Source organism: Eumetopias jubatus, unplaced genomic scaffold (genome assembly GCF_037043125.1).
Source record: "Eumetopias jubatus isolate StellerSeaLion01/CBP00866 unplaced genomic scaffold, mEumJub1_p1.0 scaffold_4, whole genome shotgun sequence".
Classification (NCBI taxonomy): Eukaryota; Metazoa; Chordata; class Mammalia; order Carnivora; family Otariidae; genus Eumetopias; species Eumetopias jubatus.
In genome coordinates this window covers 110,852,807-110,879,710 of record NW_028274810.1, presented here as the reverse complement: position 1 = coordinate 110,879,710, position 26,904 = coordinate 110,852,807, and the positions used below count along the sequence as shown (strand labels likewise).

General features: G+C 54.9%; 1 protein-coding gene across 2 annotated transcripts in view; it reads right to left on the bottom strand.

Annotated features, from left to right (window-relative positions):
* Window positions 1-3,153: 3,153 nt before the first annotated feature.
* Window positions 3,154-26,904, bottom strand: part of AGO2 (argonaute RISC catalytic component 2) — a 98,273-nt gene continuing 74,522 nt past the window's right edge. For both annotated transcript variants that reach the window (XM_088022740.1, XM_028105564.2), the window contains exons 5-19: window positions 26,143-26,279; window positions 25,241-25,375; window positions 24,388-24,475; window positions 23,627-23,774; window positions 22,849-22,968; window positions 22,599-22,721; window positions 19,627-19,760; window positions 17,993-18,177; window positions 16,731-16,890; window positions 13,268-13,358; window positions 11,072-11,266; window positions 8,954-9,088; window positions 5,301-5,402; window positions 4,460-4,659; window positions 3,154-4,157 (exon numbers count right to left, since the gene is read on the bottom strand). In XM_088022740.1, the coding sequence (XP_087878866.1) occupies window positions 4,049-4,157; window positions 4,460-4,659; window positions 5,301-5,402; window positions 8,954-9,088; window positions 11,072-11,266; window positions 13,268-13,358; window positions 16,731-16,890; window positions 17,993-18,177; window positions 19,627-19,760; window positions 22,599-22,721; window positions 22,849-22,968; window positions 23,627-23,774; window positions 24,388-24,475; window positions 25,241-25,375; window positions 26,143-26,279 (2,062 nt within the window). In that variant the 3' untranslated portion in view covers window positions 3,154-4,048. The remainder of the gene's footprint in view (window positions 4,158-4,459; window positions 4,660-5,300; window positions 5,403-8,953; window positions 9,089-11,071; window positions 11,267-13,267; window positions 13,359-16,730; window positions 16,891-17,992; window positions 18,178-19,626; window positions 19,761-22,598; window positions 22,722-22,848; window positions 22,969-23,626; window positions 23,775-24,387; window positions 24,476-25,240; window positions 25,376-26,142; window positions 26,280-26,904) is intronic.

Here is a 26,904-nt window from a genome sequence, read left to right as displayed (position 1 = left end):
AATCACCCTGCAGATCAATGTAAAATTACATTGCTGCATATATAAGAAAAACAATTCATCCAGAAAAATTACATTTGTGGCTTTCAAAAATAAATCATCCGGCAAACTTGCAGGTAAACATTAGGCAATTTATAAAAGTTGGGGAAAATAATTTCTATCATATCCATCAGGTACCACATGCACTGGGATATCCACATCGGCCAAATCGAACCAGAGCAGAAAGAAAAAAAAATAAATAGCAACATTTGCATTTAACGACAATAAAAATAACATATAATATAACATCAGTAAAAGCACCCCCCCCCCCCCCCCCCCCGCTGTAGGAACTGAACTCCAACTGTCTTTTCCAACGAGCACTCTGTGACCAGGGGTAAACATCAGTAATAGCAGTGACCTCGGCCAACCTCCCAGAGCACGGACATCACTCTGCTCCTGCCGCGTCCCTCTCGGGCCAGCCTGCTCAGTGGCCAGGGGTCACCTGTGTCTCTAGAGAGCAAACATTCATCCAAGGGAGTGTGAGAACACTACCGAAAAGCAATGTCACCTTAAAAAGTAAAAGCAGACCCTACAATATTGTATCAAAAGTGTATATGGGAAGACTTCTCAAAACCAAAACCAAAACCAAACAATCCCTTTCTAAAAGCACAGGTGTGCCCAGTTTTACAAAAATGTATCGGAACTAGGGAAGTCTGAGCTTGGAGAACACAGGCAGGATGGCAACTCAGCATCAGCAAAGGGCACCTCCAAGACGCGGCGGCCGTCCTCGGCTCCCCTGGGCTTCCTTCATTGCTCTGTCACTAGGGTGATGGGAGGGTGGACAGAATGGACAGTGGTGAAGGGGTGGGAATAGTCATTCTTCTTAAAGTGAACATTTTAAAATCTACTAGGAAGAGTACCAGTATAAGAATCTGCTCGGGAGACCTCTTTTAAAGAGACGAGATAAATCCCAGTTTTTCTTTTAAATGAATCCAGATTTCTACATCATAATTTTCACATTCAGTTTGCTTAAAGCAAGGCACACCTTACTTAACAGTGGGGTAGGGCAAAGCCAGCGCGCAGATGCCTCTCAAATCTGCAAGGGCCCCAGGCCTCGGGCAACCAAGCGCAGGCGGAGGACGGAGCTACCTGGGGAGCCTGAGCCCTCTTGGGGCCACGCAGGCCGAGGTAGCCCTTGGGGTGGGAGCAAGCGCAGTGAGAGACGGGCAAGGGCCCCTTTTGGCTTCCACGGGAACTGGGCTCAGACTTAGTCTACTGCACTTTGAGGTTTTACGCTGTCTCAAAATTTATCCTAATAATGGGGGGACCGGTAGAAATTTGGGAAAACAATTATTTACCTGAGAAATTGTAACTACAGCCATTTGAATTCTGAATCATCAGATGCGTACAAAGGTATGCAGCTAACCGAGCTGGAGACGTTTGGTCTATTAATGCTTTTAGTATTAAAAGTTTTATAAAACAAGCATAGGGCTATAAAAAGTACCCTTCTCAAAGTACTCTGGCCCATTAAAATTAAAACCTTTCCTTCAAAATGATAAAAAAAATTTCAGATCTAATTTTCCGCCAGCCTGCAATCTTTCCTGGGTGTTGGCTTCACGAGCATCTGCCTGCGATGCCAAACGGCCCCTCCCCGCTGGGCCCTCATGCTCGGGGGAGAGGGCTCCTCAGAAACCTCTGGATCAGGGGTCCTCAGACTTGAGGCAGCCCTGGAGCCCCGGCTGATGGCATCAAATACAGACGTCCAGCCCCAGCCCCGGAGACCCGGGGTCAGGAGTCTGCATTTTTACCAAGCACCACCACCAGCCCGACCACCCGGACCCTGTTGCGGGGAGTAAAAACACACCTTTGAGACACATGGTTCTAGATGATCCTAAAAATGGCTGAAAACTAACCTAATTTCAGATTTCAAAAGTGTATTAGTGAAAAGACTCCCCCCCCCCCCCCTTAGCTGGAATGCTCCCGGTAATTTAAGCCAAGAGTGTATTGGTGTCCTTCTGAAAGAGGAGAAAGTGCCACTTGCCAATAAAACAACAGGGAATTGCAACATTTCTTAGAGCAGAGGCTTCTGTTCGTTTAAAAAGACCAAAAAAAAAAAAAAAAAGAAAAAGAAAAAAACCCCAACCAAATAAAAAAACAAACCCAGAAACAAAAGATACAGCAAGGAGAGGCTAATGCCATTAATAAGACACCCACATGCACACACAGACACACACACGCACATCACTCTGAGTATATATCTTCACAAATAATAGTCACCCCTTTGTCATCGCCACCAAAATCTCGGCCGAGTGTCCATCACAGCTCCGCCCGCGGTTCCCTGCCCCTCCAGCGCCCCAGAGCCGGCAGACAAGAAGACAGGGGTGGGCGCTTTCTCCAGCACGAGGCGCCCCGTCGGGACCCTCGCCCCACCGCAGTGCCAGAGGTAAATGTCAGGCTGGGCTTGGGGAGGGCCGTCAGCAGGGAGAGGGAAACCGACAGAGCACAAAGCAGCACTAGGGGAAGGCGCGGCTCCTTCCCGGAATCTCTACACTGAACATGGATTTTTTTTTTTTTTTAATTGTCTGCAAGGACAAACAGCCCACTTAGCACAAACAGAGTCGTCCGCTGTTACCCCTTTTCAAGTTGTCCATGGTATCACACTTAGTGCCATGGTTTCTAGATGGGCAAACCCACGTCTGGGGCCCTGAATGCAAATCCCTTCTGCTGGCCTTGCAAGCCAGCCACCTCCGAGGGCCGGGGCTCGCTGCAGACCACCAGCTCTCCGCGCATTTCAGTGCATAGATCCTACGAAACTCGTCTAACAGAACCATACACACAGAGAGGTACACTCTGACACATGGACTTGTTTCCCAGGAATGGAAGAATAAATACATTCCGTTTGTGCTTAATCGGCTGAGCAACACGCGGGGACAGGAGGAGGGGCGGCGGCGGCGTGGGGCCACCGTGCCCGCGCTCAGTCCTCCTGCAGGTACAGGCTACGCAATGTACACGGGGGAAGGCGGGTGGCGGTCACATTGACTCAAGTGCATACTCCTGTACGTCAGCACTGAGAACCACAGGAGGTGGTCCAGTCACCAGGCTCCCAAACACTCGTGATATGCTAAACAGATCACAATAAGCACCCCGTAGTCAATAAAATGAAAAACAGCATCTATCTATCACATTAATACTGCAAACCAGATATATATATTTTTTCTCTTACATTAAAGACATAACAGTGAAAAAGGATTGTACTGTATTTATCACCACAGACCCGTATTCTTTAGAAACTTTGGAAAATAAATGTCACAGTCCTATAGGACAAATCTTATGATTAGACTGTCGGCATACTGTCTTTTTTCTTTTTTTAAATAAATTTTTATTAAAATGGCACTTGTCTGCCAATCGCTCTGGACCTATAAATGTTGTAAACACACACGGCCCATCTTCTGCCCCCGCTCCTTATTTCGAGCTGAGTGAAAGGCGGGCAGTGGCGGTTCCAGACGCCGGTGGGCGCCTCGGCGGGCCACCTGCCCTCGGTCTCGAAGAGCTGGCGCCAGCCCTGTCAGGGGCACACTAGTACCACTCTGACATAAACTTTAGTGACCACCTCAGAATGCTCAAGGCTTTAAAACCACAGCTGTGCTCTGTGTTGCTTTCACCTCTCTGAAAACGTTCACAGCTAGTTTGAGCCCACCAATTCCATTGAGAATCATGTGTTAAAAACAAGTAAATTGAATGACCAAATAAATTAAAAATGTTTTAAAGCCCTGAGTTCATAGACTGGTTTTAGGAGATTTTTAGGAAACACGGGACTCTATTTTATAAGCAGCTTATAGATTTTGGCAAACCATATTTCCTACGACAATGGGGTCTCATACAGGTCTGCAGTTCAAAATCCAAGTTTGAAATCTGGGACGGAAGGCATTCTGGAAAATGGAGAATCTACTAAAATCAATGACGTCTCATGTTCAATGCTGGCTGTCACGGAAGGGCTGGGCATCTGTTGGTCTGAGTGTAGCTGGTCTCATGTGAATCCAACTCGGTACACAATCGTAAACACTAAAACATGTCAAGCAAAGTACATGGTGCGCAGGGTGTCCTGATGAACCTGGACTGCCTTTGCCAACGCTTGGTGGTCTCGTCCATTACTCTGCCCGGAGGTATGGCTTCCTTCAGCACTGTGGGGACAGGAGGGGAGAGAGAGAGAGCGAGAGAGAGAGAGAGAGAGAGAGAGAGAGAGAGAGAGAGAGAGAGAGCAGCCTTTAATGCACCACGAGGCAGTGCACTGATAACAAGACGAGGCACCAGCTATCTGGGGAGGTGGCCACGCAGAGACCAGGCGTCAGGGAAGAGGCGGGCACCTGGGCGTCTGTGTCATGCTCGGCTCCAGCCACTTTCCCACTCTGAAAGCGCAGCTGCCAAAGCTGGTCTCAGAAGCGACCCCTGCCGTGCCCCCGGCCGGAAAAGGCACACCACCCACCTGTCATGTTCTTTGTCCACCAGGTGGTACCTGGCCCGGAAAGCCACCAGGTGGGCGTAGTATGCTGGCGCCGGGATGGACACGGACCGCGTGCAGCGCACATAGGTGTGACACAGCTGGTAGGTGAGAATCTGCAGCTCGTCGGAAGAGAAACGATTGTCATCCCAAAGCACGTGATAGTGGGAAGGCCTGCTTGTTCCCTAAAAGCAGATCAGAGGATCAGAGGAGTGAACATGCGGGAAGTCCAGAACTCACCTACACAAGGGCACTGCTGATAAGCCATGCTTCCGTCACCCTCCTCATGGAGGACTCAGTGGGAGAACGCTTAGGGGCAAAAACCTGTGGGCCCCTTCACCAGTGGGCAGAGGCCAGGAGTCTTGAGGTGACGATGGGCCACGTGGTGACCTTCCCTGTACGTCCTGCAAACGTGTGTGGCAGGAGACAAGGCCGAACCCCACTATGTGGGCAGGAGCTGATTCTGAGCATGTCCGTCACCTGCCGCCCTTCCCACGGCCTTGTCACCACTCCAACCTCAGCTCATTCGCTAAGCTCCGGGTGCACGGGACACCCTGGACCCCACCGGTGCCCCTGGCCTTTGCACCCACTACTTGTGCCTGACCTCATCTCATCTACAATGGGAAGCCTGACTACAGCACGCCAGTGGGTCCTTCCGACCCAGCACCCCACGCTCCCCACCCTTACCTGTTCCCTGGCTACCTGCCCAACTCCCCTACGTGCCCATCGGGGTGCTTGGCCTGAGGCTCGTGCTCTGTGTTTGCGGGGCACGTGGACCACGTCCCGGGGACACCGAGACTGGGCAGCTGGGGCCCTCTGTCCTTACCTGGATGCCAGCGTGACTACACAGGTAGAAGTCAAACTCGGTCGGGTGGGTGATTTTCGTGTCCACAGTTGTGCCTGCTGGAATGTTTCCACTTTTCCCAACCTTCGGCAATACAGGAACCCATTAGACATGTCCAGGGACCACAACGGAAAGCAAGCAAGCACATCAGCCTCGCCCACACTGCCTCCTGGTGCTGGGCCTTCCTGACCAAAGGCGGCCCTATCTCGACGTCTTTAAGTTGGCTAACACATTTGCTCGGCACGGCGGCATTAAAAGAGAACTTAACCGATACTAACCCCTAGAGGTAAGTAAGTTCCTGTCCTGTGAGGGCTGGGTTTTCTCCCCCCAGGTCTCCTAAGGGGAGAGAAATGCAGCTGTCTTCCCTTCACTGAAGAATCTGCATGTAACGCTCGAAGGGCTCTTCATTACCGTGGAGGTCACCGACATACAAATCTAAAACCATGCACGATGGACACCTGACGGGCCGTCATCCATGCACAAACACACCTAATATTCAAGGCAGAAGAGCTAGGACACTCTGAAGGCAGTCAGGAGCATCTGCACTTGGTTGGTGGCTCAATCACCACCACCCAAGAGGGCATGCTTGTCCCCCTGAGACCGTCTGAGAAGCAGGGGGATGGACTGGGCTGTACATGATATCAAACCACTTAACTCTAAGTTTACATTCTAGGATCACAAAGTCACTGAACACCCAGCTACTGCTCCTGGGGCAGCAACGATGCCAAAGCTCCAGGACCCAACCCATGATCAGTGAGTCACTGACCTTTTAGTTATGCAATTTTCAATACCCACACGTGCACGAGAATCCCCAGTGTAACCCCTGTGCGCCTTTTCTTGCCCACTTTTTTCACACGTTCCTATTTTTAAAAGTAAAATATTTGAAAATGGTGTCCCCCCTTTGCTTCCCTTCCACGTGGCAGTCTCAGATTTAGCCTTTATCATTCCTACATGTACTTTTATTTTTCCCTACACATTTAAGTCTCCATTAGCACGATACTGTGTTACTTCACAGGTTTTCAAACTGTGCATGTGTATCATATGTATTCTGCTACTTGCTGTTTTTGTTCAATATTTACGATTTTGAGATGTATTCATGTGATACATATAGTCTATCCTATTCATTGCTGGGCAGTATGCCAGTGTAGAAATACATCACAACCCCTCCTCCTGTTAGTAGACAGACTAAGTTTTTGCTATCAGAAACAATGCTGCAATAAATATTCTTATACTTGTCTCCTTATACCCACACAGGTGGGTTTCTCAAGGGCTAGAATTACCAAACTGCATCCAAGTTGGCTTATCAGTCTGCACTCCCATCGAAAGCATAGGAGAGTCTTCATATAAGGCATTTACTCTGTGCCAAGGATGATGCAAAGTGCCTAGTGTGTTAGCTCGGCTCACCTTCCAGCACCCTTAGGAAGGTGCCACAGGGAGGCTGACACCTGTGGTGAGGCGGCCCAGGTGCTGAGGGGTCGGCTAGAGCCAGGCCGTCTGGCTCCAGACCCATGCTCCTGACCATGGCCCAGCACCCACATCCGTGCCAACACTTTGCTATTATCAGGGTAACTTCATGAGTCCCCCCAACATTTGCCATTCTCTGAAAAATTTTGTATAAGATTATTCTTTGATGGTTTGGTAACACTTGCCTATAAAAAATCTGCATGAACTTCACAAAATAAGCTAAGTAGTTTCTCCTTTTTTCCTAGTCTCTGCCACACTTTAAGATCATCGATTCTTGACGGTTTGGTAAAACTTGCCTGTAAGACCCTCTGGGCGTGATGCCTTTCGGAAATGAGGATTAGATTATCCTCCAGAGCTGATTTCAGTTATTTATGTGATTCCACAAACAACTCTTTGTATCTATTTCTTCTCACTCTTCCAATGTATCTATCAGCACAAAGCTGTTACTATCCCATGAGGATTTCAGTAACACATCCCCCTTCTGGGTCATAGTTCTCTTTTTGCTCTTAATTATTGTTACAAGTATCCTCTTTTTTCCTTGTTGAGTCTTGCTAGGTTCACCCGTCTTCACAGAGGCAGGTTTTGTTTGTGTTCATCTGCTCTGTCTTCTTCATTTTCTCCTTCATTATCTCCCACTCTGAGAGGGGCTGGGTGTAGGAACAAGCCAACTTGGAGCCCCCGTGACTCATGGCAGGGGCAGGTTACAGGCGGAGGAGGGAGGGAGCCCACGCACACCGGCTCCTCAGCCTTCCCTCTGCGCCCCGGGACTGGCGGCTCTTCTGTCCTTCCTGTACCTTCAGCCCCACCGGGTGGTTCTTCCTATTTTCCGACAAGATGTATCGAAGTCTAGCCTCTTCTCTCCAAGAACTGCTTCAGCTGCACTGCATAAAGTCTGACATGAAATTCTCTTTTTATTCAGTTCTGATTACTTTGTAATTTTTATTCCCTTTGCATGTTTAATGTGTGTGCTACTTAGAAGTGAATTTAAAATTACAGTCTTTCTTAAATGTCTTTCTAGTTCTACTGCTGATTTAAAATTTAATTGTACGATTAAAAAAAAAAAAAACGTGGTTTGCCCCATACTGAGGTTTGGAAATCTCCTGAGATCTCCTCGTGACCGGGTACAAGGCAACTTTCATAAGCCTTCCACGTGAACTCGACTGTCAACGGCTGCACTCTAACCGTGAGACCTGGCCTGGTCATCTCACCCTGCCAACCTCTAGCTTTTACCCATTTGTGGCTGCCCCAGTGTCTTACACTGGGGTGTTAAACTTCCCCTCTCTGATGGCGGGTTTGTCAGCTTCTCCTGGGAATTCTGTCAGTTTTTTGCTACACTGTATTTTTTCTCCCTTTACATATTTTTAGGTCACTGCGTTAGGTAGGTCCAAGCTCGCACTTGTTCTATCTTCTTGGTGGCTCATCCCTGTGACTGTGACAAAGTGTCCCTTCCTTTCACTGGCGATCTGTATTTTGTCTTTCACTTAGACAATCAGCATTTCTCCCTTGCTGTGCTTTCTCTGGCGGGACGCGAAGCAGCTGCGGGGCTGCTGCCTCTCACTGTAGTGTCCCCTTCCCTCGGGGGATGCCCCTTTCTCAGGCAGCTACCTGACATTGTGTAGTTTAGGACCGCAGTCTATGTGTAGGATTATTTTTGTTTCTGCTGGTGGAAACATGGAAGATACTTGTAACAGGAAGATCCCGACCTTTCTTCAACTGTCAGATTTCTCAGCTGTTGTACCTATAAACCTTGCCTCTCCCTCATGCTCATTATTCTTATTCTGGAACGGCCAGGAGATGCACCCGAGAATGGGCTCCCCCCGAGCCGCCTTCAGCACTCCAACCTCCTCCCCCCAAGGGTCCCCAGTTTGCTGCATCTCCCCTACTCTGCCCATTGCCATGGCTGCCACAGGCTTTTTCAGAGCCAGCTCTCCGGTAATTTCTTTACTGGACAAATTATACCTCCTGCCCGCTCCTGTCCCAGGCCCATGGGATTTACGGGTCCAAACGTCTCACCAGACTGAGGAGAGCCCTTCTCCAGCGCCGAAGGCTGGGTGTCCACGAAGCCCCTCTGCGGCGTGGCTCTGGGCGAGGGCTGAGCAGAGACCCGCGTCCCTCACGGCCCCACAGCCCAGGGCCAGCCTCTGGCCCCTCCTTCAGCCCCAGAGCCTCACCCTCTCATTCTTGTCGGTGCAGAAGAGCCGCGTGTGGTGCCTTTTCTGTACCACTATGAAGGTGATCCCTGGCTGGTAGTCCTTTTCTAACTTGATACATGCCTCGCGGATGGCCAGCAACTCATGGTGGAGAACCTGAGGGAAAGAAAAGACGTTTAAGGATGATTCTCTTTTTACAGCCTCCACCTTAGAATAAATCCCTTAATAACACACGCTATTTGACAAATACTTGCAGTTCCAGTGTTCTGGCTCCACTACCTCGTGATTAGCAGCGGGACTTTGCCTTTCTACATTTGTTTTATTTATATAATTGAGCAGATGAGACCCGGGTTTCATAGTTAAATAGTTTAAAGTAGATAATGCATAAAATTGCTCAGCACGGTTTCTGGAATGTTCTAAGTGCCCCATCAGTGGCACCCACCGTGCACAGGAGTAATGAGGCACAAAGGGAGACATACACAGGAACAAACCGATTCGACAACTCGTGCTCTTTACGGGAGAGGAGGGGGAGAGCCCAGTGGAACGAGCGCTGGCTCAGGAGTCAGACCTGGGCTCAGACTCTAGCCCTACCGCCAAGTAGCTGTATGGCTTTGGGAAAGCCACGGATCCTGTCTGACGCCCGGTCGTTTTCACTTTTAAAACGGGAACGACCTACCTTGCAGGCTTGCTGCGAGGACTACAGTAAGTACAAAGCCCTTCCATACAAGCAGCCGGGAGACAAGACACAAAGACAGTAAGACACTGTTCTCACCATCTGGGTCAGAGATAAACAGGCAAACAACCTATCACGCTGTGATGAGGCCATTACAGGGAACACACACCTCAGATTTTTAAACACTGTCTGAATTAAATATCGTGTTATGATGTTTCCAATGTGTCTTGGGTTCTGGGTTGAGAACCCAAGCTGTGGGGATTCCGTAAGGTGTGGGCTATGTTCACAGAGCGATAAACACAGAAGGCACAGACCCCTCTCCAGCAGGAATGGCTGTGGTAGGGGGTGGGGGGCTGGGGGCACAGAAGAGGGGTACAGCCTCAACCGAGGGAACCCAAGAGGTTTTGCACAAGAGGTGGCTTCAAGGTCGGCTGGCACACACCAGACTTTGGACCTGAGAGGGGGACAACGCAGGAGCTCCCAGCCCTGCTTCTGCAGAAGCTCTATGAGGCCTGGCCAGAGTGTCGATTTCGTTCTTCCCACCGACCGAGGGCCTGAGGGGGACGAGCTGCTGCTCCCCTCTGGAGCAGGAAGGTCCAGGCGATCCTGCTTATGCCCAGTCAGGCGGCCTGTGGCCTCTGAAACACACCAGCGCAGCCCTCGGGATGCCTTCCCATCTGGGCGGGTCTCCTCCCACAGGATGGGACACAGGCCCCCGTCTCTGCTGCCTTCCCTAACATCCCCCAGTGAGACATGTGCCAGGACGGGGTACGGGGTGGGTGGAGGTGTAATTAGCTTGGACTGATGTGGAGGAGACACAGTCCGGGCATCAATCTCCCGAGCTCTGGGTGAGGATGGATTCACTGCTGACCACAGGTCGTGGTGACAGGGAGGTAACGCAGGTGCTTGGAAGCAGAGCACGGCAACAAGCTCCCCACACCCGCTCCCTCGCCTCTTCACTACCCCGTGTCTGATGGCACCCCTGCCTTCCGGACAGCCCGTCACCCAAGATCACATCCGGATGGTGGCCAGTCCTGTGAGCCCTCCTTCCAAAGGGCCCCCCGCCCAGCCATCCTCCCAGCCCCTGCCAGAGTTGTCACCATGCCTCTGTGGCCTCCACCCTGCAGCCTGCCTTTCCTGCTGCACACGGAGGTGACCCCGACACAATGGTGTCCCCACCTACAGACTCCCACCACCAAGCCTCTGGAAGGGCACCCAGCCCCAGGCTGCACAGCTGAGCTGACCCAGACTCGACCTCCCCGCGGCTCCTAGTCCCTCCCTGCCTCGTCCCTGCCGGCCTGGCGGCCTCTGCCCCAGCCCACCTCCCATGCGCGGCCACATGAGCCGCGGGGCAGAACGGACGTCATGTCACTGTGTCCATCGGGGAGCCCAGGAGGCCACTGTGCAGGACAGATGGGTGACTCTCAGGCATTCTGAGACCCCAAAGCAAACCGCGAGGGGCCCACCTGCTGGAACTGGCCCTCGGAGACGCCGTCGCGGTAGAAGATGATGCGCGTGGGCTTGAAGCGCGTGGACTTGTAGAACTGGATGAGGAGCTCACGGACCATGGTGGCCAGGTCCTGGATGATCTCCTGCCGGTGCTGCTGAACCCGCACGGTGGCGCAGTAGCGGTTGGGGTGCGCGTCCATGCTGCCCACGACCTGCCGGGACGAGGAGGAGCGCTGCTCTGGCCGCACCCCAGGAGGGGCAGGCGGGGACACGTGTCGCCACCCCAACCTCATGGCGCAGTGAAGGGACAGTGGCCTGTTGGCCTGTCAGAGGCGAACCTGCTGCCTTTGTGGGTTTTTTTTTTTGGAACGTGGGCAGTAACGTTTATAAACACAGGACAAGGAGTAACAGTTGCTGAGAGTGTCTAATAAAAAGTGGGCAATTACTCTGATTCTTTACTCCGCCTGGGACCCGAGGTGGCTGAGTTCAATCAGCCCCAAGAAAGCAATGTGAGCAATCCCCAGTTTTTTTCAAAGCACCTTGCTCACCCAGAGAAGCTGTCTGCCGATCAGTGCACATCTCTGACCCCCTGAAATGGCACGCCGGCCCAAAGGCTGGCCCGTAGGTAGTTGCCTGAAGGGGTCACGCCGAAGGTGCCCAGAGTATAAGGGACACAACTACACGCCGCGCTCTGCTCTGCTCTGCTCATCATAAGGAAGGGCTGAGAAATACCTAACAAGGTAAAAAACCGCACTCCAGGTAGGAAGTGGAGGTAATCTGGATTGCTGAGCCGGGAGGCGGATTCACGTTACAGAATGCTAACCTGATGGAGGCACACAGCCCCTGAAGGACACCAAACACACCCTGTGTGCTGGGGGCCCACAGCAGACCCGGGGGAAGCCCGCACCTCCTGAGAGCCCCAGCCTCCCTGGCTGGGGATCGGACGCACCTCAGGATCCCATGCGGCTCAGAGGGAAGCCCCGGGCGGCCAGAGGGTGGCTGGCCCCGTCCATACACATGGCTGGCACTGCTCACCTCTGACTGCTCTAGACAGAGCTGCTGTGAGGGAGGGAATGAGCGCGGAGCCCCACGTGCAGGGGTCTGGTGGGCACGGCAGCCCCTAACACCCCGCACAGCGCACACCCCAGCCCTGAGCCTCAGGCAGTCATCAGCTCCGTTTTCTGCTGTTTCTCTTGAGCAACAGAGCTTGGCCTTTCTGGACTTCATGTGTCAACTGAGGAAACTAACAGTGACCCCACGCCGATTATGGCTCTGTAGTTACACAGCCAGCCTGGAGCCTGGCATGTAGTAGGTGCTCAGAAAATGCCAATATTCTCTAATGAGCCTGGAGAGTGTGACAAGCGTCCCTAGGTGGTGTCAGGCACGGGACAGAATGCACAGCAGCCCAGAAGTCACTCTGGCAGTTCCCCACTGGGGGTGCTGGGGACACAAACCTTGAGCCTCACGCTTCCTTCCCTCCACTTGGCTGCCCGGATGCAGAACCCTGAGGTGTCCAGTCAAACACAGCCCTGACGGAGCGCCCTTGGCCCTGCATTCCACATTTCGAGTCCACACTCTTTTGAGTATATGCTCGTCTGGTCCTCTTGAACCAAAGGCCGTTACGCTGCCCCTCCCGGGCACCATCAGCTCGGGGCACAGAGTGGGGGCCCGGCTCAGCCTCCGAGGGCAGGAGACAGCCAGCGAGCATGTGTGGGGCATAGGTATGCAGGGCCTGGGAGGCAAAGCCCCCGGAACTCGAGTAGAACGAGGGCAAGGCCTCCATTGAACTCTGGACTGTGTATGTAAGTACTTTCTATTTAGTGTTTTATTTTATAACAAAAGATAGAAAATGTTTAAAAGGAGTGCAAGAAGGTGGGTACACGAATCCTGCGCAGTGGGCAGAGAGCCCCCAGGCCCCCCAGGACAGGAGCCACCCCACGGCCCCCAGCCTCCCCTGCAGCCAGAGCTGGTCCGCTTGGGCTGGGCCTCCGGGGAGCGCGACCTCATCGCTTCTCATACATTTAGCCACATGCAGAGTCCCCTCCAACTACCTATTTCTCAGGAGACTGTTTCACCAACTGCTCCATAAACCACAAAGGTTGTTAGGAAGATGCTCTGGCCCCACACTGCCATGGCACCGCGTGCCCTCCCACCGGCAGCCTGGCGAGGGCATGGGTCCCACAAATGGTACAGCGGTGGGCTCGGATACTCACGGCAGCAATGGAAGGCTTCTTCCCGTCCCCAGCGGGTGGGTGAGTGACGTCGGCCCCCAGAAAGATGACAGGCTGCTGGAACACGGGCGGCCTGCAGAGGGAAGCCGGACCATCTGAGGCCTGTGCCCCTGAAGAGTGTCACTTGGGTGGCAAAGGCACTGTAAAACCTTGTAACTTTTAATGGTCCCTACAGAGAGCCTGGCTGATAAAGCCACACGAGGTCTGAGACCTGCTTCCAAACAACCCGGTGCAGGGGATCAGGGGCAGGAGGCGCGAGGACTACCCAGACGGTCAGGTGCGGACGGCGTTGAGGCTGGGGTCAGGGACGATCCTACTTTGTGTACGCCCCCGAAAGTTTCCACACTCAGCAGACCCACCGGAACTCTATATGTTAAGGTTATGTGTTTATAAGACAGTGATTACATGCAAGACCCCATGCACGTAGGAGCCCCATACTTGGTTCCAGCCTCGGACCTGCAGCCACACTCCCCAGCGTCTCCCCCACGGCACAGGGGCAGCTTGGGGCTGGGCTCCCGCCCTCCCCCGGCAGGGTGTTGAGCAGTACCCCTGCTCTCTGCCCACGAGGTGCCGGGGCACTCCCCCGGTGAGAAGCACAACACGGGCTTCCTCTCCTCAGCTTTTAAATGCTGTGTTCCAGAACTTTCCTGAAGAGGACCCATGCACGGAGGGTGGGAGCATGGGGTCACTTGCTAGCTTTGCGTTCTGGAGCTTACTCTCTCTACAGCTTACTTTTCTCTTCTGGAAAATGGAGACAATATGCACAGTTACACGAGCACGTGCAAGTGCAAGCCAAGTGCTTTCGGAGGGCCTGGCCCGCCACACTCCCAGGAGCTGCTTGCTGTTTGGGCCCTTCCTGCTCAGTGGTGAGCGGTGCCATGTGCTTGCCAGCCCAGCCAGGAGCTGAACTCACTGGGGAATGATCCCAGGGGGACTCCCGCCGGAAGGAGCCCCTCCACCCGGAGCCCAGAGGTAGGGGGAAGGGCTTCGAGTGTGCAGGCCACGTATCAGTGTCCACAAAACGTGGACCAGCTTCCCCCTTCAAGCCCCAGTATGCTTCCAACTACACCTGGGGGGGCTCTTCTCCTGGGGGTCCCGGGACACGGAAGCAGGGCTCACGGGCACTCCCTACATGGGGGAAGATGCTGCCCGCGGCCACGCTGGTGGCCCTGGCTCTGGGCCCTGTTCTCCTCAGCACCGCGCAGCCCACTCGACACTGTGCCCCGCCTCCCAACTCTCTTACTCCTGGAATATCTGCACCCGCAGTTGTGACTCACACCTTCAACCACGAAAACCACACCTGCAGGCAGACTCCTCTCCCTGATACGCTCCCCCCTCGTCCCCCCCACCCTTCGCTTCCTCAGTTCCCGGGCTCCGCCCTGTGACTAAGCTCCTAATTAGCTGAACCCATTCACCATCTCCTGAGCAGCCTTGGGCCCCTCCTACCAGGCTTCCTCCTGCCATGGCAACAAGACTCCCTCCACAAGGTCCCCCACCCCCGCATGGCAGAGCCTCAGACCTGCTCACCAGGCCTGTCCACACCATGAGACACAAACGCAGTGCCCTTGGGGTCCAGGCCCCGCCTGGCTCTCCTCCCCTCCTTTCCGGGGCTCCACTGCTGGCTCCCCATCTCTGCGACCTTTTACCCCTGAACTCCCCAGGGCAGCAGGCTTGGCATCCCTCCTTTTTACACCCTGCCCTGGGGGTTCTGGAATCACAGGAGCCTTGTGGCTTTCAACACCACCTCTCTGCTGGGGACTCCTAAACACACAACCCTGGTACCAGATCCCTGTTTCTGCTCACCCACCCGTGACGCCCCTCCAGCCGGACCCTGCAGGCCCCACGTCTAGAGCGGGCCCTGCAGCGCCATCTTCCAAACACCATCTCTGGGCACCCACCCCGCCCCCACCGACAGCATCCCTCCCGAGACAACACAGGTGCTTCCTGGTCCCATCCCACCCGGGAGCTGGAGCGGCCTTCTAGAACAGGAACCTCCAGGGGCTGTGTCCTGCCCGGAGGGAGCCGCAGGCCCCTCCAGCTCTCGGTCCTTTGCTAGACAATCCCCAGCCATCCCCGCAGGCTCCCACCCAGAGCCCTTGCCCAAACTGTGCCCTGGGGCTGGAACACCCTTCTCCCGGGCATCCCCACACACCTGCGACCTTGGCCCCTGCCCTCTGCTCAGTGCCACCTTCTCCACAAGATGGTCGCCATAGAAACCCCAGCTCCTTACCCTCCTGAGCTCCTGTCTCTGACATGATGTCACTGCTGCTCGCCTGTCAAGCCCCGCGCGCGTGGGTCCCTGCACCAGAAAACTAGGACTCCGGGTGCTGTGCTCACTGCTGTGGCTCAAACTCCTGGTACACAGTAGGCGCCCACTAAACTCAGAACCCGCTGAGTGAACGGCACTTCGAGCTCACCACCTGCTCCCGACAGCTCCTCATTTCTTCCCAGGACCTAAGTGAGTCGATCTCACCGTGAGGAGCCAGTCTTCAGGTTCGCGCATGTCAGGCGGTATCTACCGCCCACTAACTCCACTCAATAGCGGGACCCAGAGTTCGGGAGGTGTGGCCCGCGGCATCGCGTGTGGACTTGCTAGCAACGTCCACACTTGGGTCCCAGTCCAGACATGCTGATCAGAACCTCTGCTTTAACAAGGCCGGAACGGGGTTCAGACGCTGGCCCAGCTGTGCCCACGCGGGGAGCCTGGGGGCAGGCTGTTGCGTTCTGCACACAGCGCCACCTCTCCCCTAAGCACACAGAAGCAGCCAGACCGCCTCCTGTCTTCACAACTACCCCTTCTACCTGCAAGGCGAGTGTGGCAAACAATCCCCGTTTCCCCATGTCTGCCATTCAAACACAAACCCAACCGCCCAGAGGCTCCAGCAAGAACCGCCCCCGCCCCACAATATATGTCTCTTCTGGCTGCAGCAGACAAAAGCTAACCTCCCCCGGGGCACCAGGGCCCCAAGCCGGGCCAAGAGGTACCAGGGGACCCCGCAGCCCCGCCCACCACTCCCCTGCCAGCCCCCGACCCCAGCCCGGGGTCCGCCAACAGCGTGCTCTGCCGCAGAGCCTCTCAGTTCCCAGCGCTTGGTTCCGGCACTGATGGCATCGGGCGGCGACGTGTGTCCCTCCACCGAGGCTCGCGTCCGAGCCGTCCGAGGTGAGCTCCGGCGGTCACCTGCTCACCCCTCTCACGGTGCGGCTGCCGCGTCTCACGTTCCAGGAGCCCTGCGCCCCTCTCTGGCCTCAGCTCGCCCAGGGGAGCTGGCCACGGCACTCCAGGACCCCCTTGTTCCCCAGACTCCGAGCAGCACTTCCCGCGTCTACGGCATCCAGGACAGTGCGTGGCGCCGGAACCCGACGTGGCGCCCCCATGCACTGCCCCCACCCCACTGGGAACCGTGCGGCTAGCCGCTGCACACACGGGGAAGGGCCGGCTTACCTCCCCTGGGGCAGCAGGATGTTGTTCACGCCTCCCAGTTTGACGTTGATCTTCAAGCAGAGGTTGGACAGGGTCTGCGGCGTGGTCCTCTGCACGTTCTTCATCTGCACACACTGCGTGGCCATCCCTAGCACCGTGTCCCCCACACGCTTGACCTCGGCTGTGGAGCACAAAAGATGCACACGTTGGCAGCTCTCACCGGCCCCTCTTCCTTCGCTCGCCCTGACAGCCCGCCACCCCGAAACTGCAGAGGCCCGCACGGAAGTGCCACCATTGGCAGCCCCGTGGGCAGCCACGCATGTAGAAGAGCAGGTGACCAGCGGCGGGGGGTGGGGGGGTGGGGAGTCTGGCCCCAGGGCTTGCGTTCTGGCTCTGGCAGGAGTGAAGACCCCTTCAGGGACTCGCAGGGCTGCAGGGCAGCGTGGGCAGAGCCAGGCTGCCACGGGGGCCTTGGCACTCCTGCCTAGGATCACCGCCTTCTATCATGGTGCTCGGGGTTATGAGCAAAAACTTGAGTCGTTAAAAAGAAAGACACTGGCACCCTCGACATCCACTGCACACGCACACCTGACGTCAAAGCGCTATCTAGGCCCACACCCCTCGGTTTCTGGATTCTTTCATGAAGCGACTGTCAGCTGTCCCCATACAGTCCTGTGGGAACAGGGGACTTCTGGATGGAAACGCTGATGGTGTCTTCTTTGCTCTTTGGATATGTAGCTTGGAGGGAAGAAGCGTGGCTTTTACACATCTGATTCTGTCCCTGTCTAGTTGGGGATCCGGTTGGTGATGCTACCCGAGCCTCACAGCCCCCCCAGAGCTTCCGATGGCTCTCCAACCAACCGACCTGGCCCACCGCCTGTCCTGGAGTCACCTCTCTGCACCCCCCACCACCCTGGGGCCTCCTGGATGGGGGGCTGGGCCTTTGAACCCTCCAGGCCTGAGACATCATCACAGGCGCTTGCTAAGTGTTAGCTGAATGGATGCGCAACCGCACTTCTGGAATGAAGACTCTGATGAACTTCCAGAGGGCTCCGAGGCGGGCACAGAGATGGCACATCGGGGGCAGATGGTGGCCCCCCGCGATCACTGTGCGGGCACCGAGCGTAACAAAATAACTATGCAGGTGTTGGCCCCCAGGAAGTGTGGTCTCAGTGCCGATGCGGGATCAATGGGCCAGGCACAAGCACTCCTCAGCATGGCAAAAACACCAAGGACTCAGGCCGCACCAAACCCCCACGGGGATCACGAGAGCAAAGGCCTACCATACACCGGGGTCTTGCCAGGCAGGATGACTACCACCAGCTGAAGGCCAGCGTACGTATTCTTCAGATGCCTGAACATGGGCTCCACGCTATCCGCCCCCTGGGCATATTTACAGAAGCACGGCTGGCCCTGGATCGGCATTCCAGCATCCCTCGAGATCTTTCTGAGCTGCTCTGTGAAGGATCTGAAGGAGAAGGCTCATCAGACTCAAATGCACAGCGAGTGCCAAAGAATCCACACCAACCAGAGGCCCCAAATAAAGGGCACAGCCTTAACAGCCCCACCCCAAGTCACTTTTATTGATGTCCGAGTCTAAGTTTAAGACCTGGACAGAACCATGACAACATGTTAACTCAAAGAGAGGCTACGCGCTAAGCATACACGTTGGTTCCCGCAAAGCCACTCCCAGGGTGCAGGGACAAGTGCTGTCCTGTTGGAGCAATGCGCTGAGCACGTACTGCCCACTTGGCAGGCCTGACCAGCGTCCAGGTTCTGGTACAGAACCCAGGACTCCGTTAAAAGCCAAACACCATCCAAGGGAGGAAAACCGTGAACGGACTGTCCCCTTGGATTTGCCCCCATTATTCTTGGGTGTACAACTCGGACTTGGACGACACAGCCATGGGCACGAACAGAACCAACCACAGTGAGAGTCACACCAGCAGCGGCTGCCAATGGGCCTGGTGAAGCCACGGTGGGGGGAGGGGCGCAGACTGATCAACAGCTTCTATTTTAAACTTAGGAATAAAAATAACATCGCCTTCTACAGCAAGGTAAGGACACTCGATCCAAGGGAGCCAGTGTTCAGCTTCTTATACTTTAGTGCAGCTAAAGAGACATGCGCGCGCGCCCACATTCACACCCACAGGTGGATTCACTGCGGGGCCATCTAGCTCCAGGCAAAATGAAACAAAGGAGGCAAGGCCAGAACGCGGAGGGAGAGAGGCACCCGGAGTCCACACTCAACCGGCTTGGTTTCCTAAGCTGCTCTGGCCTTCCAGCTCGATCTGCTAGCAGTGTGCAGGACAAGTAGCCATCAACAGACAGCCTCTCGCCCACTGACGTCCGCGCTCAGGAACTTTCTGAGCCAGCCTCGGCTAGAATGTCAAGCAGCTATACTCCTCAGGCTTGGGGGAAAGTTCCCTCCTGCTTCCACCGGGACAGGCGGGAAGCTAAAGCTTTCCTTTCGCTGTTAGGTTTGTTTGACACAAAAGGGTGAGCGGCGAAGCTGCGTGTTTATGGTGCTACTTTTCAAAGGGCCCGACGCCTGGACCAGGCCAGGACAATCTAGAAATACGAAGCTGAAGTGGCTTTTTAAAAGTAACTTGACTTCACTGAATATAATTTTCTCTTTTGCAACTAATTTTCAAGATTTTTCTTCATTTACTGTTTTATTTCTTATATAATCTGCATTACTTCTCCACACTCCCTCCACCAATGAGTCTGAGAAGTTAACAGCAGCCTTGAGGTGGCCCACATGTCCGGGCAAGTGTTCTCTGCCAGGGGAAGTCTACCAACCCCACCATCAACACCCGGCTGCATCCCCCAGCTGCCCAGCCCCCCACCCCCCGTCCCCCCACTCCCCGGCTGTCCCGCCCAAGGCCGGGTGCGCCTGCCCCTCAAGCAGCCTTACTTAAGGTGGACTTCTGTGCACTGGCGCTGGGGGGCGAAGCACGCGATGGCCCACACCTTGATCTCAATGCCTGTGTGAAACTGCTTGTTCCTCATGTCCCACACGCCCTGGACAGGGGTGGCAATCGCTTTATTCTGCAAATGGCAAAACATTTAGAGTGAGGAAAAATGGGAAAACACATCCCTCTGACACTGGATTGTGTTACTTTCCCTACTGCTGCTAGTCCCCTGATCGGATGGTGCTCCTGAGGCTGAGAACTGGGCCTTTGTGTACTCTGCCATCCCTGACTTGCCCAGCAGTGCAAGCGGGCCAGGGACATCTGCAGAATGGATGGATGGACAGATGAAGAGCTGGACAGGAGATGGGGGATGGAAGGATGGAGGGAGGGAGGGGCGGATGGGGGGACAGAGGAGGAAAGGTGGAGGGAGGGGCAGACAGCGTAATGGAAGGATAGATGCAGGGGTGGACAAGTGGACAGATGGAAGATGGATGGACCAATGAAGGGAGGGGTGGATACAGGCCAAGGAGAGCAGAGAGGCCCAGAATTCCACCCAACCTCAGGGGCAGCCCGGAGGAATGCTACAGGAGGCTTCTTGGTTGGTTCAGAACGTGCTCTCACTTATTCTACCTCCTCTCTTATCAGGCCAGCAGCTGGGGGGCGGGGGGGGGGGCGGGGAGAGAAGTCAAGGGGCTTCCTCCCAGGCCTGGCCGAGGAGCAGACGGGCCAGCGAGGACCCCTGCACTGCTCACGCCACTGTCTGCCGTGGTTCAAGGAATGAAAGCTACTCCCGCTTGTAAAGACAGAGCAGGGGACACATCCACCGGGGTTTGTCCTCTCTCAGCCAGAAAGGACCAGGCCTCAGCGCCGCCACCAGAGGAACCTCTGGACTCCCTTCTGGGGAGGGTTTGGCGGGCGGGGGGGAGGGGGGGCATGGCTGTCCAGGCCTGTGGGCACCGCCAAAGGACGGGCTGCACCTGAGCTCCTGTCACTTGGTTATGGGAGTGTGTTTCTAGTGGAAAACATTTTTTATTACAAAAGTCACACAAGCCTACTGTAAAAATCAAACATTTTAGAAATGAACTCTTTTCTTTCTGATGTTTTTGTAACTATTTCCCCGCTGCTACTGGAGACAGGCTTCTGTAAGAGACAGCCCACCACCAGTCTGGTATTCCAGACTCAGTACACGCACATGCACACACACGGTTTCAGCAGACACGGGCTCTTAGGACACATGCGATTCTCAGCCTCAGCACCACTGACATTCGGACTGTCCTATGCACTGCGGATGTTAGCAGTTCTTGTCACCAGATGCCAGCCTCCAGACATCGCTAAACGTCCCCTGGGGGGTATTTAATGTTTTGCTCCAACAATGGACAACAAGTAGGGTAGGTGAAGAAAAGTGTGTGTTCTCATTAAAATGTTTCAGAGATCTGGAAAAATGCGTTCATTTAGAAGCATTATAAACTTTCCATCCCTACAACTCTAATATTTTTGCAAGATGAGGTTACAAGAGCTATTTTGTCTTCCAGACTACTCCTGTATTTCCTAAGAGTCAGAAAGTCAAAACAGACATAAAGCAGAGGCAGTGAAAAAAACACCGGATTTGCGATCTTGATTTGATCACCCAAGGGCCACGTAAACCTCTATTTCTAGCCATCTCTCCACTTACTTGTGGAAGGGAATCACACACTCTTCCTTCTAGGGTTTTAAGAAGGGCTCAAAAAGGTGCTATGTTTGCATCACGTCTGGACACAGCAAGCGCACAAGTGAGCTAAGAGCCCGGAAGCCTAGCTCAGAAGTCTCCTTCGGAGGGCGGGCACCAGGATGGGGGCCCCCACTCAGAATACCGTGCAGTAAGAGTCCAAAAGAACAAGCCACACGTCACATACATATGGAACCATCTCCAAGACCTCTATGGGCTCTAAGAGAAAGTTTCAAGGAAAAAAGTGTATTTAATGTTACTAATTGCACCAAAAGGGATGAAAACTCATGTGAATAATCCCTTGGCGCTTTACAAGACAAAGAAAACACCAATCACTTCCTGGGAAAGCAAGTGAGACCTGGGGAAAGAGTCTTCTTCCCGTAGTGCTTTGTTTTGCTGTGTTGTGCTTTGTAAGTAGGCTCCAGGCTCAACGTGGGGCTCAAACCCACGACCCTGGGATCAAGACTTGCAGGCTCTTCCCCCTGGGCCGGCCAGGTGCCCCCCTTCCTGTAGTTCTTTGTGCCTTCTGAACTTTGGAACATTGTAAAAAGCAGAACTTACATTTTACAAAAGAAAGGGGAAACCCCTACAAACAAAACCAGGCCTTGCTATGGGTCCTGAGAACGAGGGTGAAAGGCAGAGTCACTCCAACGCTTCCATCCGAGCTTGTGGGTGAGCAGCCCGCGATGAGTGAGGCTGAGGCCCCCAGGCCCCGCCGCCCACCCAGTGGAGCCGTGCTCCGCATCTGGGGGCCCGGCCCTGAGGAAGTGCATGAAGACCCTTCCCATGAGCTCTGCGGGGCTCAGCGGACAGAATTGCTTTATGATGTGCTGATGAAGCCAGGCACTGCGCCGGCAAGAACAAACAAAACCTGAGTGACCAACAGCTCTGTTTGTCACCAAATAACCTCCAACACCAAAGTTAGGAGAACAGAAAAGAAGTCTAAGTTTCTGGAAAATAATTCATCAGTGGCGGAGTGCCCAAAGAACAATGCTTTCCAGATTTCGATGGGGTAATAAAAATCACCTTTTGAAAAGATAAAGGGTAATTCTGAAAATCCTCAGAAAGGGCCCAGCAACTCAGTCCTTACTGAGGCCCCATAACGTGCACTGGCTTGGACTAGAGTGGCAAGAATTCCTTACCTTGGCCACGGTCTACACCTCTGGCATGGTTCTGACCCGAGGGGGTCAAAAGCTCCTGCTCCACCATCACCTGCCAGACACACGCGCAGACACCCACGCACGTCCCCCAAGCCCCGCCCCCACGTACCCTGCCCCCGTAGAGGATGGAGGGCGGCTGGAGGACCCGCCCGGTCACGTCTGTCATCTCGTCCTTGACCATGATTCCAAATTCACGAACATATGGATCTGTATTAAAACTTGCACTTCGCATCTTGAAAAGGAAAAAAGAAATAAGCCGTGTCTGTCCCAAGCACCAGGGGCTCCCTTGCCCGGCACCACGTACTGCAGTCCCCACGGTGTCCCCACCCCCAGGCTGGCCCCGGGAACGTGACGCTCACCAGCTTGCTAATCTCTTCTTGCCGATCTGGTGCTGACCTGGCTGTCGCTCTGATCATGGTTGAGGTCTGATTGTCGGTCAGTTTTTTGATACATCTCTGTCCTGCCACTATGTTACAGACCTACAGAGAAGAGACAGGGCGTTGGCTCCAGTGCTGGAGGACAGGCGGGGGTCTGGGGCTGAGCGTGGTGCCCTGACTTAGCCTGTGACACACGGGTCTCTTAGCCACACGTGACGAGGTACCACGCACACACCACGGTGGCCGTCCCTGCAATCCTCCAGGAGCAGGGGCTGCTCAGGGGCCCGCAGTCGGCACCAGAGATCCTCCTGGGTGAGCCTGGCCCGGCACCAATGTGCGCTGGGAACCTCACAACGTGGGAGCACGAAGCTGCGTGCTGATGGGGAGGAGGCCGGCCTTCTGGACCAGGTCCCAGGAAAACCACCTGGATGTTTGGGTAGCTGGATAAGTACAGTTAATTTAAGGCACTAACAGAAAAGAGTTAAAACTTGGGCCTCTGTTTTAGCATTTAATCTTTCCCTGGGCCAGGATTTTTCCAACAGTAAGTGAAGAAATGGTAGCTTTTCTGAGCATCTTCCACCCTGTTCAAGGGGCCTGCTGGGCACAATGGGCACGTCCTCAATGGGCCCACAAATCCCGCGGGAGTCACCACACCGTTTCACTCTTGGGGAGGCAGGCATAAGGGGCATCATGCCTGAGGCCTGAGGCCCACAGTTCTCCCGCCAGCCCCAGAGCAGCGCAGATAGGAGATGGGACTTGCCTCGAGGGGAAGGTAGGTGTGTTTCTGCTCCTGTCCGACTTGTAAACACGGGAGGTGGGGGTAGCGCAGAACCAGCTTGTGCCTGTCCTTGAAGTACTGGGCCACCGTGCACTCCACCGTCTGCCCGCTCTCCTGCTGGAGCGGGAATCTAGGGAAGCCAAGAAGGGGCTCAGGCAGCAGACCCCGCATTGAGCCCGCTCCCCCGGTCTGCTTGCTGAGGGCTGGAGAAGGTGGATGGGGGTGGGGGTGGGGGCAAACGTCCAAAGCACCTTTCAGGGGTCAAAACCAATCATGCCCTTTGGACATGTGATTCCTAAACTTTCGTATTATCTCTGGAGTTGGGAAATAAAAAACACTGACATGCATGTAACATGCAATAATCACAGATCACAGAGATCTACAGTATACGTAAGGAAGTAGCCACGCCTGTGGCGGGGGGGGGGGGGGCGCCTACTGATCCCCACTCCCTCCCAGCACCTGCTCAGCACTGAGGATGGGAAAACAAACAAAAATGACCCTCTCTCGCCTGTAAAATTCAAGAGGGAAAATCAACAAGGAGCCACCAACCCATTCCCACCCCGTACGGGGCAATTTCATGATTTCATCTCATTGGATGCAGTTTGGTTCTACTGAGGCAAAGGCATGGTTCCAGAATTCTGAACTAGAATGAAATGATCCTTCCCAGAAGGGTCACTGCTCTGGAGCTGGGCCATCAGAGGGACTGCAGAGAGTGGGTCCGAGGCAGGGGTAAGGCCATTTACGTTTGGTGGCTGGCGGGCCGCCGGGTCACGTTGCACACGCGGTATTTCCTCTTCATCTGCCCACAGTGCGTTATCTCCACCTTTAGACCTGGCAACACAGAGCAGCCCGGCCTCACAGTCAAGCCCTGGCCCGGGCCGGAGCGTGGACCCCATTTCCTGAGCACCGGCTGTCCCGGGAGCCCACAGACCCCAGCGGAGGGTGTTCTGCAGCAGCTGCAGGGCTGCACTTGCCCTGAGTGCGGGGACCTGTGCACGGGGCCTGGCGCACCCACGGGGACGCCTTCTGCCCCAGAAATGCCAGGGCCAGAGGCTGGACACAGTTCTTTAAAGATAAAAGAGATGATGTTGGCTCAGCGAGACTTTGTGCTTCCTCCAGGACTATTTTTAGCAGCGGGTACTTCTGATGGCCTTTAGAAAGCCCTGAGGAGGACAGGTGCGGAGGGGCGTGGGCGACAGGTGCCGGCCGACGCGCCGCGGCTGGGTGGAAGGGCCCGAGCCAGGCCACTGCACTCAGGCCGGGTTTCCCTGAGTGGAAAGCAGGCTTGGTGGGTACAGAGCTGCCACAGGACAAGGCATGAAAGCGTGCTCTCCATCCCAGAACAGTGTGAGGTACTAGTGACAACCACACGCTGCTCTTTGGTCTGAGAGCCCAGTGACTTGCATGCATGGGTCACTGACCCGTGGGAAGCCGTTTACTGAGAACGTTACTGTTCCCGCGCTGTGAAATGGGCTTAGTTCAAATCTGTGCTAAGTCACCGGATGCCTAATCACTCTCGCCGCCTCCATCCCCTTAGGAGCTCCGAAAGTGCAGCGAGGGGGAAGTCAGGGCCTCACACGCAAGGCAGCAACCCACCTTTGATTTCTTTGGTAAACTTTACCCTTTGGGAATCTGTCAGAGGTTTCTGTTGTTCTTCAATACTTTTAAAATCCAAAACTTCACAAACAAACTCAATTACTGGCTGTGCCTTATAAAATGCAGTTGCTGAGACTGTAGGTGGAAAAAGAGAAAAGTAAAAGCTGATGTGAGATGTGCCCAACGGTGCCCCTTGCAGGCCGGCCACCTGGCTCTGTTCCCCCCATCCCCAGGATCCACCTCTGGGCCTTAGGGTGGGACAGAGCCGGAGGGGGCTGCCCCATACTCCCTCTGCTCAGGGCCCAAAGATAAAGTCACCATCTGAGAATAAAATTAGGTTTAAAATGAAACCCCACCAGATCACAACAGCCATAACTGTGGATTTTCTGACTGTCTCCTGGTGCAGATCTCTCTGAAGTGTACTGGCCCTTGCGTGATCCAACCCTGAGTCTCCCGAGAGGGCGGGGCACCCTGAACCTGGAGGGAGACCAGCCGGAAGGCAACAGACCAGGCAGGCCCCTAGCCAGCTACCCTGCACTCCTACCAACCAGGTTGCATAAGGAAAAGGCGAGACGGTGGGCGGGCCTAGCGGTGGGAGGTCCGTTCACACCCCCAGAAACACTGGCCCTGCCTCGTGGACACAGGCAGCGGCATCTGGGAAAGAGTCAGGGACGCAGGCCCGTCTCAGCGCCCTGAACCTCCCCAGTCGTGGGAGTGGGCCCTGCGGGTGGTTCTGAGGATCACGTCTCACAAGCAGGTGAGGAAGGCCAGGTGTGATGGCATCTGAGGCTCAGACGGAGGCCACGTCTGGAACTGGCCACACAGGTGCTCGCTCCCCCAGGTCTCGGCCCCTCGGTAACGCTCCAACCCCACCCCACGACAAAGACTGGGGCTTTGCTTACCATCGATATTTAACATCATTTTCCAAAGGGAAGGTCGGACGGACTGATGGAAGCCAAACCACACTTCCCGGCCCCCGCCAAGAGGGTTGGAGCAGCCCTCGGACGCTGTAAAGAAGGAGCGGCCCACAGGGGTGTACCTGAAACAAGAGACCCCTGTCTGATCAGAAAGAACAGGCTGACGCCAAGTTTGCTGCTCATCGTGACAAGCAAGCAGGCAAACACTCACACGCGCCAACGGTTCTGCCGTTTTTACCAAACTGCACTTTGCAGGCATCCATGGCTGATGCTGAGGAATACTGTTTAAGGTACAGCCTCAGGGACACAGGGCCTCGGCACGCAGAGCGCAGGGAGAGCAGCTGGTCTCCAACCCACCGTGCTTCTGGACCCCAGACGCGGGCTCTGGCTGTGCAGGGCCCAGGGCCCACAGGGAGTCCCTGGCTTTGTCCCGTGTTTCTGACCCTCCCCACCCCCCACCCCGTACTTAAATGCTAATCCTCTAGGGCTTAGCTGTGCACAGCGCTTCACATCTTTCTAGGACATCGCGGTGTCGTGTGTGCAGAGACGGGTGGAAGAAGTGTCTGCCGAGTGGCCGCCGCAATCAGGCCAAGGCGGCTGGACCGAAGCAGCCCCGGGCCAGGGGGAGCCTGGCTGCTTTGCCCGGGACCATGTTGGGCCGTAGAACCCAGCATCCATTCCCCGCTCCACGCAGCTCCTCTGCAGGGGAGGCTTTCAATACTGGGGTGGGGGGGAGCTCAGCCTCCC